At 36.6% G+C, this 17344-nt stretch overlaps 1 protein-coding gene across 4 annotated transcripts in view; it reads right to left on the bottom strand.

Annotated features, from left to right (window-relative positions):
- Positions 1–17344, bottom strand: part of LOC5578696 (phosphofurin acidic cluster sorting protein 2) — a 94676-nt gene that overhangs the window by 35815 nt on the left and 41517 nt on the right. For all 4 annotated transcript variants that reach the window (XM_001657045.2, XM_021852887.1, XM_021852872.1 and 1 more), the window contains one exon: positions 61–865. In XM_001657045.2, coding sequence (XP_001657095.2) covers positions 61–865 — 805 coding nt within the window. The remainder of the gene's footprint in view (positions 1–60; positions 866–17344) is intronic.

Raw genomic sequence — 17344 nt, 5'->3', positions numbered from 1 at the left:
ATGCAATAATCGATTTCAGTCTTGAGAAATTAACAGGGTTCAAACACTTCAAATACATACCCGACTCATTTTAGCACGAGATCCTTTTTCTTTCCCTAAGTTTTCAAAATCGCTATCACTATCCACTTGATTTGAAGGTAGCAAATTCCCATCATCTCCGTCGCCATCGTTGTCACCACGATCAAATTTCTTGTATGGATCTCGCTTTCCAGCATAATTCCTTTTCGCTGCATATCCGGATAAACCGTCGTCATTATCGTCTCCTGAACTAAATTCCTGCTCTTCATCCTCATCAGAATACTCATTGACGCGATCCGTAACTAAGAGACTGTTGTTGTTTTTATTGTCTTGATCCACTGGAATGGAAGAGACCTGTGTGGCACGTAGAGTGGCTATCGTAAGCCCCTGACGACCTGCTTTCCCAGACCCGTTGAGTTCTACCGTCATGTCCATAGATTTTTGTAAAACTGCATCCATGCGAATCACACCTTCAGCTAGTGTTTTGTAACCCAATATAGTACGAGTTTTATACTTCTTTCGTCGCTGTAGCAAAATCAACAGTCTATTGCCATCCCGTTTGATAAAGTGAGGATATTGTAGACTGAAGTGGAGATCAAGTTCTGTTTCCAATAAGGGAGGTGAATTGAGCTGACCTCCTTGACCAACAACACCTGGCGCACTACCACTCATATTTCCGCTACTGATGGTACTGCCATAGCCGGTGCTCAACGATTGGGGTACTGGAATCTCGTGTGAACGAAGCGTACGCTTAGAACTCTGCATTTTGACTGCTAGCGACAGAGATGTGAGATCGGGCGGCAGTGGGGTGAGCAACGACAGACGGGTTATTGTCAGGGAGCATAATCTGAAAGTAAATGAAAAGAAATTTGGTAATTTAATATCTTTCTCTCTAAAATTGTTTGTTACACCAAATATGAATATGTTTCGTTGACACATTTTCAATGCATGTGCACTACAGTAGTGCTATACACTCATAGTGTCGATGCACAAATAGCCGCATAGCTAAGAACAAATATTCGTATAAAATCGTAAAATAACGCTAGTGTCATTATTTTTACATCATCTGAAAGCTTTTTATCTTAGATTTGTGGGAAAAATATGAAAACTACGAAAACTCTTATGTTTGAATTTATTATTGCTTGTGCCACTATAGGAATACATGTGTCTATAGTAACACTATTTCTTATTTCTGTTCCTATAGTAGCACTAACATCACGACGTTGGCAAAATACTAATCAAAACCGTATTTTTTCAAAACTTTTATATTTTTTCTACAAAGTGTGGATCAAAAGCTTCGGTTTGATGTGAATAAAGTTCCTAATTCATCAATTATTATGTATAATAAAAAAAAGTTAGGAAAAAAGTATAGGAAAAATAGGTGTGTACGAAATAATTAGTTTTGCTTAAAATTTGAGCTCCCTTGCGCATATACAAGGGAGCTCAAATTTTAAGCAAAACTAATTATTTCGATACTGTTTTGAACAAAATCAAGCTGTGTATCAATGGTATTCAGATAAACAGCTCCTGAGCTTCATGCCTAAACATATTTTGTAACAATTTATAGCAAAACGGCCGTAAAAAGCCACTAGTGCGACTACATGGGACTGTCTATTAAGGGAACATCGACCCTATATGGGTTTAAAATTATAACGATTTCAAGGTTGTTTTAGTAAGTGAGTTCGAGTCTCACTAGAACGCGTATTTTTTCGCAAATTCATGTCTCAATTTGTCAAACAAACACACTGTGTCTTCTGGTCACAAGTTCCCAAAACTATGTTTCGGACATACTAGCAAATCTGGTATATGCCAGTTAAGGGCAAACATTCATTAATGTGTTTTAGTAAACTTTTATAAATTGTCGGAATTGAAAGTTTGATTAAGTTACAATTAGATCAGGTTATAAATAAGATTAAATCTTATAATTTATAACTTTGAGAGTGCTTTGCGTCCCCTAGAATTTAAAGCAGTTTTTGAGAATTTTTTGAATTACATATATTAAAAATTTCCAATCAACAGATTTAAATCTAGACTGCAGACAGCTAATTCCCTTCTACAAATGCCTTCTAAATTATGCGTTGGACATCGCCTATGTCTGGTTCTTAGAGAAATTCTTGATTTGGTAAAACTCTGGAGAGAGAGGAGAGATTTTTTGTCGAAAATATACCGTCGAAAATAAAATATATTTGCCGTGAATCATAATAGAAATCTATCAAGCTCATCAAGAATATTTAAGGAATCATATCAATAACGATTCGTTAGATCTCTTTTGAATCTGCGCAATATCCTATAGCCAGAAATTGACAAATAATCTCACAATAAATTAGTAGAATTGAAAAAAAGATCTGCCAACTGTTTTTCTCTTGACCAAAAGTAAATTATGATGCAAATCGAGAATTGTAGGGCAGTCGTGCATCTTCTGGCATAATTTTATAATTGCGATCTTAAAATTGTAACCAATTTATGTTTGGAATGCATAGCTTCCCGTGTGTTCTGTAATTTTACGTATTTTCCTCGGTCATTTGGAATTTCCGGTTTTTCTACTTTTCCCAGATGGATAGACACCCTGTAAAATTATTATAGCTTATGAGTTAAGTATTTTCACAGAAGTTTACTTTATCTATGAATTTAATTTCAAAAATTATAGCTCAATTGCCTAATTAGCTTCTACAGGAATAGCTTCTGACCTTGTAGACTGGGTGTACTTTTATCTTAAAGAAAGGAAAGCCACTATCACTTTACAAAACGGAATAGAAATTTCAGCTATTACTAATAAAGGGCTCCCTCAAGGGTGCCCTTTATCACCATTGTTATTTAATTTATATACTGCAGAAATACATCAATTGGCAGATAATGATGTAATATTCTTTCAATTTGCTGATGATTTTGCAATATTAATAATAGCCAGAAATATTTCAGAAGCTACGTCAAAAATGAACAACATCCTTGATAAAGTTCAAACTACTCTATCCAAATTAAAATTAAAAGTAAATCCGGAAAAATCAACTACAATATGCTTTACCAACAAATTTCAAGATAATCTTAACATTAAAATAGATAATAATAACATTAAAACAGAACCATATCAGAAATATCTTGGTATATGGATTGACCATAAATTAAGTTTTAAAAAACATATTACAGAAACAGTGTTTAAAATCAGGAGAAAAACAAATGTTCTTAAAATGATCAGTAAGAAAAACGGTGGTGCGCACCCACAAGTAATGCTTCAAATTAATAAATCATTGGTAAGATCTCACATAGATTACGGTATTTCTATATATGGTTCTGCTTGTAAAACAGATTTAAATAGACTCCAAGTTGCCCAAAATATAGGTCTCAGGTTGTCATTGCGATTATTAAAATCAACTCCTAATCATGTTGTGTTAGCGGAAACCGGAGAGATACCCGTAGACTTGAGAGCTAACATACTAGCACTTAAAGAAACGACTAAAACCCTATATTTTAGAAATAGCCCATTGGTTGAAACATTATCATCAATTATTTCGTCAGACAGAGATTTCAAACACTTAACTTTTCTGGAAAATAATGCTACCTTAAATAATTTCCTATTAGTTCAACTTTGTGCTATGAATAATGCAATTCCAAATTTTGATACAAATCAGTTAGAGATCCAGATTAATTTAAAAACAAATTCGAAAAACAACACTAACAAAAAAGTTTTAAAATCCATTGCCACTCAGATTATTTTAGATAATTATTCCGATTTTTATAAAATTTACACTGACGGAACTAAAACTAGTGAAGGTGTAGGATGTGGTTTTTATGATTCTCAAATGTTAATATCAGTTAGCCATAAATTAAATCCTCTTTTTTCAATAGCTAATGCAGAACTAATAGGAATACTGGAAGCTATCAAATACGCTTATCTGAAAGGTGAAAAGAAAATATGTATTCTTACCGATTCTAAAAGTGGATGTCAAATGATTTTAAATGGTAGGCAGTTAGAAAATTATATTGTAAACGAAATTTATAATTTTTTATGTAAATCAGATATCATCAAAGTTATTGTTCAGTGGATACCTAGTCATATAGGTATTTTAGGGAATGAACGTGCGGATACAGCAGCAAAACTTAGTTTAAATAAACAATCAATTCTTCCTTTTGGTTTGACATTGGGTGACACCATACTTGCTTGTAAAAAATCAATTTTAGAGGATTGGAATAGTAGATATAGATTTATATCAGAAGAGAAAGGTATTCAACATTTTAAAATTATGAATTCTGTTAGCACTAAACCGTGGTTTTACAAAATGTCATTTAACACAGTAGATATTGTTAGACTTTCTAGAATTAGATCACTACATACTGCCACTAAAGAGAGACTACATAGCTGGAGTTTAGTTCCATCCTCATTATGTGAATCTTGTAATGTTGTTGAAGACCTATCCCATATCCTATTCAAATGCACAAAATACAATAGAATTCGTAATAAATACCAGATATTGATCAATAAAACAGATATAATTGAAATAGCTAAATCAAAGTCTTACACAGAGTACAAACAAATTACCAAATTTTTAGAAGAAATAAAAATAAGTGTTTGAACTAATTGTTTAATTACGTAGAGAAAATTTATTTTAATTTACCTGATTCGATGTGTTTTTTTTGGAAATCACTTTAATTGCGACAACAAAGATAAAATCATTATGCTTTTTACGCGGTTTCTTTTTGTCACTTGACTAATTTAAACTTGACAACACCTGGCTAAATGGATCAACTTGGTCTGTGCCAAAAGAGAGAAAAGGAAAAAAAAAAAAAAAAGCTCAATTGCCAGAAATTTTGGTTAATCAAAGGGCACGTCTTTGAAGAGTATACTTACATTCTTCGACGGGTATAAATAGCAGAAACTTTAAATTAGAATCTATTCTTGCGACCAATGTCGACTGCGAGGAATATCGACTGTAACAAACTACACATATATTGGTAAGAAAGTACAAATAGATTGGTCGCAATAGTTTATGTACAAAATATAAAAAAATCCACGGAGGCGGAATACGTTCCGATACACAAACATTTAGAGTTGGTATTGATTTATCATTTTATGATAAGAATGACTGGTATGGAAAATCTGGCGAATTGAGCCGTCGCGTCGTACACTTTTGATGAACGAAAGTGCATTAAATGTCCTTAAATGTGGGATTATCCACTGTTCATTCTGATGGCCGCAGAGGACTGGACGTTTTGTTCACTCATTTTTGTACAATCGAAAATTTTACCAGCTTGCTAAATATAAGAACGAATAAAGCTTGAGCTTGAGCTTGATTGGCCGCCCGTGGATGCACTCCAGTATCGCCAGATCAGCTGCACTTACACAAGGAACCAACCGAATGACTGCTTGGGACTAACAGGCATCCTCAGTGTATAAGTGCTGGTGATCTTCTATTTTTAGGCAACAATGGCACCTGCCACGTCAGAATGCAGACCAATGAGGGGAAGGGGGAGGAATTGATGATGCATTGAACTGACTCCCACATAGACCGTATATTCCACTGCATCCACGTCAGTTCATGCGGGAGTGTATGGATTGGGGGAAAGGCATGGCAGAAAGGTTTGCTTTTGTGGTTAGCAGACTGCTTATATATCAGGCGTAAGAAAGGCGTGCGCGTAGCCATCAGACCACCAACCCCGTCAACTTGCTAAATATAAGAACGAATAAAGTAGTAAATGTCAATGTCGAGAAAGAAAGCCAATTACAATTGACGTTCTATATTCAGAACACAAGTTGCTATTATTGACTCAAACATACTTGAATGTTTAATCAATAAACATACCACAGTGATTGATAATATGTAGTAGGTAGCTAAAATTGGCTCACAACAGACCAACTCGTGATTAACAGAAATATGAAAAACCCTTTGCATTGCATTAAATATTGAGGTTGCTTCGTCATTATTTATCAGGAATCGCCGCAACGAATTGCCGAGCGCTTACTGCGACCATTTGCAATCGATTTAATAGGTTTCGAGTCACAGTTTTTGAATTTGTTTTCAGAATTTTTGTAAAACGAACAAGTTTTGAGAAACAGACCGTAGCTAAAATTTTTGGTATAACAAAATAAATTTTTATGCAAATATAAGAGTAAAACCCTACTTCTTATTTTTTGTAGAATTAGGTACTTATTCTGAATTAGGTGGCTCCTTTGTATAAAAAAATGTAAAAACCATTCGTTAATTGCCTCAGAAGCTACTGTGAAAGTAAGAGCGAAACCTTTTCATTCAACGAGCTAGAAGTTTGTATGGAGAAAATCGAATCAAATGTATGGGATATGTCCCAGATTGAGTGTCAGAGAGCGAAGGCAACCTAAAACCCGTTACCTCAAAATTGAGTTAGTGGCATAGTACAAAAATGTAGTGAATGCAACTGCCATATGCTGGGCTGGTAGCGACTAAGTGTTTGAAAAATATAAACCTAAGATACCACGTTCCAGAAAATAAAGACCAAAATGTTAGACCACAGGAAACAAAAAGCAGAAACCGAAAAACAACCAAGAGATGAACATTATCTGTACAGATTCCATAGGTAATCCAACCAGATATTTCTCTAAGGATATTTTCAAGAGTTTATTTTTAACTTTTCCGTAACATTACGATAAATATTACTACTCGTATTACTTTATGTATTTTTATGATTTTCTCCAGGAGTTTCAGAGTATTGCGTGGTCGTTTCATTCGGTTGCATGTTCCGGAGGGACGAGCGACGGATTAAATCCAATCGTGTTCAATTTATGTTGTTCAAGTGCGAAAAGCTTCGTGTTCAGCCAAGGATGAACTACTGGTGAGATCGTTTCATGCTCATGATAATTCATTTTCATCGTTGCATAGTTACTTTTATGTTATTTTCAAACAAGCTTTGAATGGTTCGTCACTACAAGTGTCGACTTTTTCGTGTTTAATTTAAATTTGATATACCTTTATGTTTTCGTCATTGCTAAAAACAACCTTTGAATAATTTACGTCGACGTAAGATATTTTTTGTTTTATTTTTTTTTTTCAAACATACTTCGAATGGTTTGTTATTACATGTGTCGACAATACCCTTATTTCTGTTACATACAATTTTAAAATACACAAACCATTCTGTTTTCGTCATTACTAAAAATCACCTTTGAATAGTTCGATATTATGAATGTCGGCTTTTTTTATAATTTCTTTCAATATATTTTTACTGTGATACAAAAATGCAAATTTAGTTTTAAGTAAAGGCATTTTCCCTCCTTATCCATGGATCGCATCACCGACCAAAGGTGACTCCCATATCTTTTCCCTCCCTCTAACCACACCTTTCCCGTGATGATTGAGGATATGCAGAGATATTCTTGGTTTCTAGAAGCAATGATCATTACAACGTTCCTTCCCCTTCCTAACTGACTGTAAGGACTTGGCCGGCGCCGTTATTGATCAATAATATGAGAGCTGTTAAAATTGCACTTCGAGAATATGCGGAAAATCCCATTCCTTATTCAATTGGATCGAAGTGAAATTCTTACCAGTTCGGATCAATCACGGTGTAGCAACCATTGACATGTACAGTCAGTCTATGTTATGCTATGCTTTTATGATTTTCTCCAGGAGATTCAAAGAAATTAACTCAAGTATTTGCCCAAAGCTCCATTCAGGTATTGCCCAGAAGATTTCTTCAGAAATTCATTTGACCATTTTTACATGTGTAAATCGTGTGGCAGGTACGAAGATACTATATGCCCTGAGAAGTTGAGAACATTTCCAACCCGAAAAAATCCTCGATCAGTAGAATTCGAACCAACGACGCTCATGATGGTCTTGCTGAATAGCGCTACGGCTATCTGGGCATCTTAAGAAATTTCAATAAGATTTTTGTCAACCTTATTTTTTTAAGGAGAATTAAAAAAGAGTATTGTACCTTTTAATTTCGCCCTAATTGCATATTTTTAGATTGATAAGGTTTGATTTTAGTTTGAAAAAAGCATTTGATTGTGAAAGCGAGAAAGCCATTTTAACGCTCTGTGTGAGTCGAATCTCAATAAAGAGAATCAAACAACTTGATTTGAGAACCTTTTAAGTACCTTTTAATTCCGTCCTAATTGCTTATATTCCGATGAGAAATAAGGAATAAGGGCGAAATTGAAAGGTACAATATTCAAATCAACTTTTTTTATTCTCTTCATTTAGACTCTGATAGGAGGGGTTGAATACGTAAAAGAGCTGATTTTTTTTTGTTGAAATTAGGTTGGAAATTAAGTGGATGAACTCACGTTGAATAAAGTCTTATACTTCCATTTTACGCTCATGTTCTATGTAAACCTTATGATTATGAATCGTGACTTCATTGTAAAACGGCAGTAGAAGGGCATATGCGGAATTCCAATTTAATGAAAGTGTAAATTATGTAAATTATTTTATTAAATATGTTATTCTATATTCTAAATTATTCTAAAACTTTCTGAAAAAGGTTCATAATAAGTGACATGTGTGGTGAAGCTGTATGAATTTGGAATGATTGAACCTTAAACCTAAACTAAACTTGCGATCAAACAAGTCGTTTGTTGAACTTTAGGATACTTAGTAACCTGGTTTTTACGCTAAACTAACCAAACAACACTACAGAACGTTACGTTTGTTTGCGTTGCGTAGTAACCGTGTACTTTGTAGATAGCATATTGGTAGCTGTCATGTTTTTTGCTTTTTGAGCAGCTCACGATTCCCGCTATTATGTTAGTAGGTGCAAACTTAGCACATTTCGACCACTTTGATCATTTTTACTAGGGTTAATACAGGTGATTGTTTACCGAAATTTGTAAAAAAAACGATACGATACTGCTTTCAGTGGACTATTTGTGCTTTGAAGAAAACACCACACTAGAAAAAGAACCAGCGTCCAACGCCCGGTGACATTATTCACAAAAAGGTTTGCGATCTGACGCGGGAATGCTCCTTGACACGATGCCGTTAACTGCCTGACGGCACTAACCGTACGGTCATGCAGCCTACATGTTATTTTTTGACAAACTTTTACTACAACAAAGTAGCCGTGTAAAAAAATCATAGCAATGAAGGAAGTGCATCTTGGTCGTATTGGCGCTTATGTTGACCATACGAAAATGGGCAGGAAATGTTGAAAAACGGCATCACTATAAACATTTGTACATTGGAGCTTTGAACGACATTTATTCAATGCCTACTTTTACCACACAGTACATTTTGCCTTTATATTGTAAGTGTTACGAAACAATCCGAGAAAAGATTCGACATGAGCATGCCAAAATTTATTGAATCTATTGCAAACGACCAAAGAGCAATGTTGTTGACTAGTGTAATTGATAGTGTAGGATGCTGCGCAGTTGAAGCGTAGGCTTTATCAGTATTTTTATTTTACAGTTGAAGCACACAGGAGTCTCCACACAACGTAACATTGTGTGTTTTGTTTGTAATATTTTATCACATATTCATTATGATGCGGTTCCCACCAACTCGTCGGAGGGATTGGCAGAACCCTCTAGAACTACATGAAACTTTGTTAATTAAGACTTGTCCAAATGAACTGTTTAGACTGGATTCGACCAATTAGATATGTGACGTAATTTAATAGCATTTTCACTCATAAAATTTCATCGTGTTTATTAATATGAAACTTATAATTTCATAGAAGTTTTTGCTCGTAATGCATCAACATCATTTTCAGTTTAAAATTTTATTTGAACGGATGTTCTTCTGAAATTTAGCTTTTAGGAATAGATAGATTTAGTAATTAAAAAATATGGTTTACAAAGGTTTACAAACATCTAACGAAAAGGGTTTAAACAGGTGGCTATGTTCAAGGATTTTATTACCAGTTTTATTTAAAATGCTACAAAAATATCAAAAACACCGAAAATCAAACAAGACACGTAATGTACGGTTTACATTTTGGCAACATCCTTGAAATGTTCCACTTTTTTGTGTAACAACGCCGAGTACAGTGTGGTCACTGCTGGCAACAAATTTGATAAATGATAGCTTTGCTTGGCTAAGGACCACACACTTGGTCAAAGCGGTGTATCGTGTATGTACAGTACACGATGCTGTCGTCGCATTTACACACCCGGTGCATCATTCGTTGCTTTTGGTTGTGACATATTTGTGATAAATATAACTACCCTCTAGTATGGTTTGTTACGTTTCAGAAACGACCTAGAAGCTTACGGTTTGAATGCATAAGTAGAGAATGCCAGATAAAATATCGAAGTGGGGCGAAGTGAGCAGATGGGGCATAGTGAGCATTATCATCGTTGATTATTTATGATTAAATCTGAATTAGTTGGTAGTTGATTTAGTATAATCAATTAACCCCTTATAAGGCCGAGCAAATCAAGTGAGGAATCAATCCATACTACATTGAATGATGGAGTACGGAACAAAAAAGAAAATAAATTGTTGATGTTGTTTAGAAAAATATATGAATTCTTGACTGATGGTCATTCTAGTATCCGAGGTTCACCTGTATCAATTAGAACATGATTGATTGACCTGTTTAGAAGATATACCATTCCTCTTCCTGTTTTAGTTCAATTGAAAAAAAATCTGGTTTAAAAAAAATCGAACTAGTCACATATAAACCGATATAGAATTCTCATTTGACATCAATTGATTACACAGCGTAAAAAAAAGACTTTTTTGCGTGTCTCAAGGATTAAATTATGTGTCTCTAGTAGTTTTGGGGTTGCTGAGTCTGATGCCATTCTCAGAAATATTCCAACACGTCACAATTTTTAGCTACAGGTCGCCATAGTTGTATAAAACATCGGTTTTATTGATGTTTACATAAAATTTAAAGTATAATTTATCAAACTTTTTTGTAATCTAATCCACCAAGTATGCAAAATAGGATCTGAACTTTCAATTTGCATATAATTTGGTTGAAATTTCGCAATTAAATTCATATAAAACCGATTTTTTCAACATGCTTGCTGTCTCCATACAAAATTCTTCGTTTCTCTTATATGGAAAAATACAACACTTTTTGAAATCATCGAAAAAACTCATTTCCGCATCGAAAATACTACAAACTTCATTGGTAAGTATTGTTATACACATAAAGTTTAAATTCTGTGTCAAATTAGGCAGATAAATTACCTTACAAGTCGGCAAACTTGCATGCAAGTTGGCTTAATTAGTCAATTTTTGCATTTTCAACAGCCAATATCTCAAAAACTAGACGTGCTATAATATAACGGCATTGGATTTAGCAACCCTTAATTGAGTAAATAGCGGTATTTTGGTGCTTGAGACAAAAACGTGTTCCGCAGTGTTATAAGCAATAAAAAAGTATTGGTAATTGGTAACGTAAAAATTGTTCTAATATCAATATCAATTCATATGTATATTGGTTTATAAAAATATAAAATGATAACAAACTTAAGATCTACCAAACTGTTAAAAAAATGTTGAAAGGAAAAAATATCAATTGTTGGTGACAATATAGTTGCCACTGCATGAAAAAGGGTATGTTACGAATTGCTTATGTCACATATAAATCAGACCACAATTAATTTTAATTATTTTTCAAAGTGCATTATGACCAGAACTAACCACAGCCTACATCCTTCACTGTGAACTATACTTTCGATCGACCAACTGCAACAGAAACTGAAATTATTCATAGGCACGTTACAATGAGCACATAACGTGGGTAGGCAACTGAACTAGTTTTAGTAGTATGGATTAGCAGAGATGAAAAAAGTGCTGTGATATTAGAACTATAGTTATGAATAGCGTGTATAAAATGTCAAGCTTTCCTTTATAAACCAAACATTGGCCGTATGCAATTGGTTCGTTATGTAAGTAAGCATTTACAATTGTTCTAACAGACATTGAATTTCAAACAATCAGATAGAGTTCGATTCAATGAATACTATAAAACGAACCAGGTAATACGCGAATGAGTCACCCCTAAATAGTGCGTTTAACTTGTTCTGAAATAGGTGCACATCGGACATCACTGCATTGTGCTTGTGCATAGAGACTTTTCAAGGCAAGCCGCCAGTTTCGATACGCGAGAAGCGCTTCGTTGAAGATACGGAAGTTGGACGGGAAACAAAGAACGTCACGTTTCAGGCAGAGATTTAATTGTAAAACCAGAAGAGGTGTAGCTAGCCCTCTGCATACATTAGTCAAGAGCACATGGATGCAAAGCTGCAATTTACGAATTGTGGCGAAACAAAATGGATTGTGAAACCATAAATTGTATTCCTGAATATTTCGTTAGTCATGTAATTCAACTATTACTCACTCACGTACAAACAACAGATATTGTACAGTATGTGACCGAATACATTATATTTTGATCAGTTTGAGTCATCAGCTCCTTCTTCTTGTCATTACGTCCCCACTGGGACAGAGCATGCTTCTTAGCTTAGTGTTTAAAGAGCACTTCTACTAGAGCGATTTCACCTGGTAAAAAAAAAGTTAATTCTACCAGTTCTCTGAAAGGTTCGAAATTTTGTGATTTGGAAATTGAGCATATTTGTAGTTCTCTATCAAAATTTCATGCCGTTCGCTCATGGGAAATAAAGTCAAAGTTGAGCATTTTGTATGAAAAACGGCTTTCACTACTATTATTCTGAACACACTGTATATGGCTTCATACTGATCGAATGTGAAATTTGTACGCTTCTTAGTCAAGGCTAAACTTCGTGATATTTTGATGAAATTATAGTTTGAAGGGAATAAAAAAAATGTTGAGAGGTCTGGTCTTTTTTTATAAGTTTTCATCACAGGAATCCTACAAATGTTCTTGTTAATAAATATTAAAAGAAGTTTTTCGAATAATTCCATTTATTTTCATTCATATATAAAAACAAATTACGCAATTTCGTTGCATATTAGTTTAGGAATCTACATCCTTAAAGATCCATTTGTTTTGGAATATAAATTATATAGATAAGTATGGTATCGGTGGAAGAGCGACAATTTGTGGCAGTCATAAAATACTGTATTGCAGTCTGTCTGCTTGAAAAATGCTGAGTCCATATGGCTTGAATCAATGCAGAGTATCTTTTTTTTTTTTTTTTGTCGGTAGCGATAGGGGTAGTACTAGCACTCTTAATCTGCCCTAAGCTCCTTCCCAGCATTTGCTTTTATAAGCCTCTATTGCGTTCATCACACAGACGTTCCTAAGCAATGTTGCTCAAATGGTCACTGTGTACGCTAGCAGCAATCAGCCCTTGCCGTAGTTTTGCAGTCTAGTAGTTCAGACTACTATCAAACTATGATAAGGCCTGAAATGCTACTAGAGTGGTTAAAGTGAAGAACGAAATAGTTTTATCAAAAGGTCCTCATTCCCCATTTCATTTCATCACTCACTATCGTCACACTTTTATTTTTGACACTATCACGTATATCACCGATTATCACTCATCAACTTTCGTAATACACTTCAGATATACTTTCTATTATATCACTTTTCACATCACACCATTTTCATATAAATCTGTTAGCATTACCATCTGTTAGCATTACTAAGTAATTAAAAGATATTCAATTTAAATGTATCATTATTTTTGTTGTTGCAGAGTCATTACTACTCAAACTACGATTTAGCACTATGATCAAGAAAGTTACATTAAACAAAAACACTTCGATCCATTCTTTTGCACTCGCTGTCATTAACACTTTTATCATGCACGTTTAAAGAACTAGGCAATTAAGTTTATATTCAGAAAAATGATTGCACAATGTATTATGGCCATTATTAAATTAGTAGAGTTAACATCATTATTATTAACAACTACCGAAAAGCTAAACATTACATATAATTTGCAATTGGATTAGATGGACAAATTGATGTGAAGATTTGCGAAAAAGTTACACGTCTTCTCAGTGAGAATCGAACTCATTATTATTATATTTTTAACAAAACTATCAGAATCACTTCCACCTTAATTTTCAAATTTTCATCACTATAGATTTAATTATAAAATCACTATTAGCACCTTCACAATCACTAAATTTAATAACGACGAGTGTAACGCACAGTTCCACCAAACACCCGAGCCGACCGCGGGGGCACGCGTTGAGGCAAACCCCGGACCCCGGGGCCCCACCCATTCTTATGTTGCATTATAAAACGATTGATCACACGTTGGCTTCGAAACTTAACCACCATTGCTGATTAGTACAAAGGATGCCACAGCTCGTGTAAACGAATTGAAACATCAAACAACCAGCACTGATTTATAAGTAACTAATGAGCCCTGGCGGTCCCTCCGTTCGAAGAGGACCTGATAATATGCCGAAACATATTAACAGATCCTCCACCTGAATGCAGCCGTTTCATGATAAATCATGAACCGTTGGAGGTGTGCCAAAGTATTGGGAAGGTGATATGTTTCACAGACGGGTATTATTATGGTGCACCTTCTACTTTGGCACCGTCAAACCCTGTGATCGTGGCCAGGGGGCTTGAATCAATGCAGATTATCCGGACATTTTTTGGAACCCCCGGTTAATTGAGCCATATTTGCCGGATACGCGAACTACGGATAATAACCGTTAAACAAGAAAGGAATATTTGTCTGCTCAATGTGTTCGTTAATCACTGTTTCCTTGCATTACTTTAAGGTGAAGATGAATCGAAGCCAAATTTCAAATTTTCAAGAGCACGGATCTGGAGAACCAAACATCCGTTTGAGATGAAAACCTGATCGATTGGTCACCACCAGCTAGTGATCAATCGATTAAATTTTCAACTTAAACGGATGTTTGGTTCTTCAGATCCGTGCGTTTGAAAATTTGAAGTTTGGCTTCGATTCATCTGTCCGATCACGGACAGTAGTTGACGAGGGCAATCCTTCCGGAATGGAGGATCCCTGCTTCGGTGGCCAATTCCTCTTCGGAATGCCAGGGATGATCGGCCAATTCCTTGTCCTGAAGGAATGCCTGGGGTGTCGATAGCTCAGACTGTGAATATGATTTCGCAACAACAGTCCTGAAAAGGACTACTAGGTTGGGCTGCTTTCGGTGAGGGAAACACTTTTCGTATCGGTTTTCAAACTATGACGGTTTATTCGCGTGCCATACAACGGCTAGAAACTGAATACTGAATGAATTTCTTGCACATGCAATCTCCTTATATAGGTTGCAGGTAGCCAAGAACATTGCATGCGCAGCGGTGGGGTTGCGATGGAAATTTCCACTGTCTTATGTACTACATACTGGATGCTGCAATCGGTAGTCCGGGTGGTGTGATGATGGAGAGCTCAAGCTAGTCGGTCGGGTTGCGTGAAGTAGTGTGTGTGTGTGGTTCAGGTAGAAAAGGGTGTTTGTTAGTGGTGGTAGCCGAAATACTCGCGGCGACTCGAGGTTAGTTATGTGGTTGTTTTACATGAATGGGAATAGAGGGAAATGGATTACATAGACAGGATCAACAACAAGATGGTGAAAACGATGACTGAACTGATCAGGGTTGAAATGTTGCACACTGTTCGCGTTGTGCGTGAACATTCTCCCGCCAGCGAAAAGTGTGAAACCGGTGGATTTGAGGGCAGTGGTGCTACAGTGATTTTTGGATTCATTACGGGCTGGGTATCTGACAGATTAGCGGAATCACTTACATTAACGGTGTTAACGGAAAGCGGACTTAGTTTACTTGAATTGATTACGGTGGGTTTGTTTGTAATGGTTTGATTCTGGTTAATGAGTAGTGTGGATGAATTAGACATGCGGTTTGAGTTAGTGGGGCAAGAACGAGAATTCACTAAAGACTGTCGGGATTCTAGCAGAAGATCGTAAAGCGGGTTTTCAGCGGTTGTGGTTGGACGATTTTGTGACTGTTTGGATTTCAGGGGCTCATTTACTTGGATTGGTAACTGACAATTTTGTGGGTTTGTGGACTGACGGATCTGTTTCATGTATTGCGTATCTTCGAGGTTTTGGGAAACAAACGGATAAACAGGGCTTCTTTTTCGAGAGATCAATCGTTTTGGGAAAGACGGAGTGCTAGGTGGATCAAAAGAGAGGTCATCTGTGGAACTACACACTGTAGGACGAGGCGGATAGTTTTGACAGGAAGGATTTACTTTACCGGTTAAAGACTGTACACCAACTGTGTACTTGTCTTGCTTAGGACGAGCAGAATTAACAGCTCCAGCGACCACCCATCCAAGACGGGTTTCTTGGAGGATAGGAAGATCGTCGGAAAGTTTGATTTGTCCTGGCATCATCAGCTTGAAGAAGTGCTGAATGCCAATGAGGAGATCGATTTCACCGGGAATATGGAAATTTGGATCGGCGAGGGCAAATCCGGGCGGAATGTTCCATGATTTGATATCGATGGGAGCTGACGGTGTTGGGCCAGTGACTTGATCGGCAACAAGACACTCTAACTGCGCACTGTAGTCGGAATAACGAGATTGAATTCTGAGCTTCGCTACTTCTGATAGGGATGATTTTTGATTGTTGGCTCCAACAATATCAACCTTTGTTGCGAGCCGAGGGAGTTTCAGGGTTTGGACAAGTTTACGAGAAACAATGTTTGCTTGGGATCCACCATCGAGGAAGACTCGACAAGGCTGAAGTTCACCATTGGCATCGAACACTTGAACCATTGCGGTCATCAAGAGACTGTTGCACATATGGTGGACTTTCTTGGCGGAATAGACGGCAGAAGTGGACTGTATTAAATGGGATTTGATTTCGGAATCCGAATCATCGGATCTGGATTTGGGCGGAGACACATCAGATTCGTTAGGGTGGAGAAGGGTGTGGTGTCGACCTTCACATTTCCAACAGTTAAAGAGGGATTTACACGCACTACTCCTATGACCCGTTCGCAAACAGTTAAAGCAAGACTTGAGCTCTCTTACCTTGGCTTCTCGTTCTGGAACGGACATCTTGCGGAGGGCGTCGCACTTGAAGATCGGGTGGCTTCCACTGCCACACACTTGGCAGGACGGTTCTGCTCTCTCGGTTACAGCATAAGTCTTCAGTCGGCTGGAACTATTCGCTGGAATCGGCTTCACGGTGGGCTTCTCGATTGCGTCCTCACATCGCTCGAGGATTGAACAACGCTTCTTCAGGAAGTCCATGGTCTCGTTGTAGGTGGGTATTTGCCTGTGGGGCACCGTGGATTCCCACTCCATCCGGGTTCGGTTGTCCAACGCTGTCGCAACCAGGTTCACGACGAAACGCTCGGACATTCCAAGCATTTGCTCCTCCATCAGGGTCAGACCGTCGATGTGTCGGGTTACATCGTCGATCAGTTCACGGAGCTCCTTTGCACTGGGTCGGGACATCTTCTTCAGGTGTAGCATACCCAAGATGTGGGTATCTACGATGAGGCGCTTGTCTTC

Source organism: Aedes aegypti, chromosome 1 (assembly GCF_002204515.2).
Source record: "Aedes aegypti strain LVP_AGWG chromosome 1, AaegL5.0 Primary Assembly, whole genome shotgun sequence".
NCBI classification, from domain to species: domain Eukaryota; kingdom Metazoa; phylum Arthropoda; class Insecta; order Diptera; family Culicidae; genus Aedes; species Aedes aegypti.
This window is presented reverse-complemented; position numbering and strand designations above follow the sequence as displayed.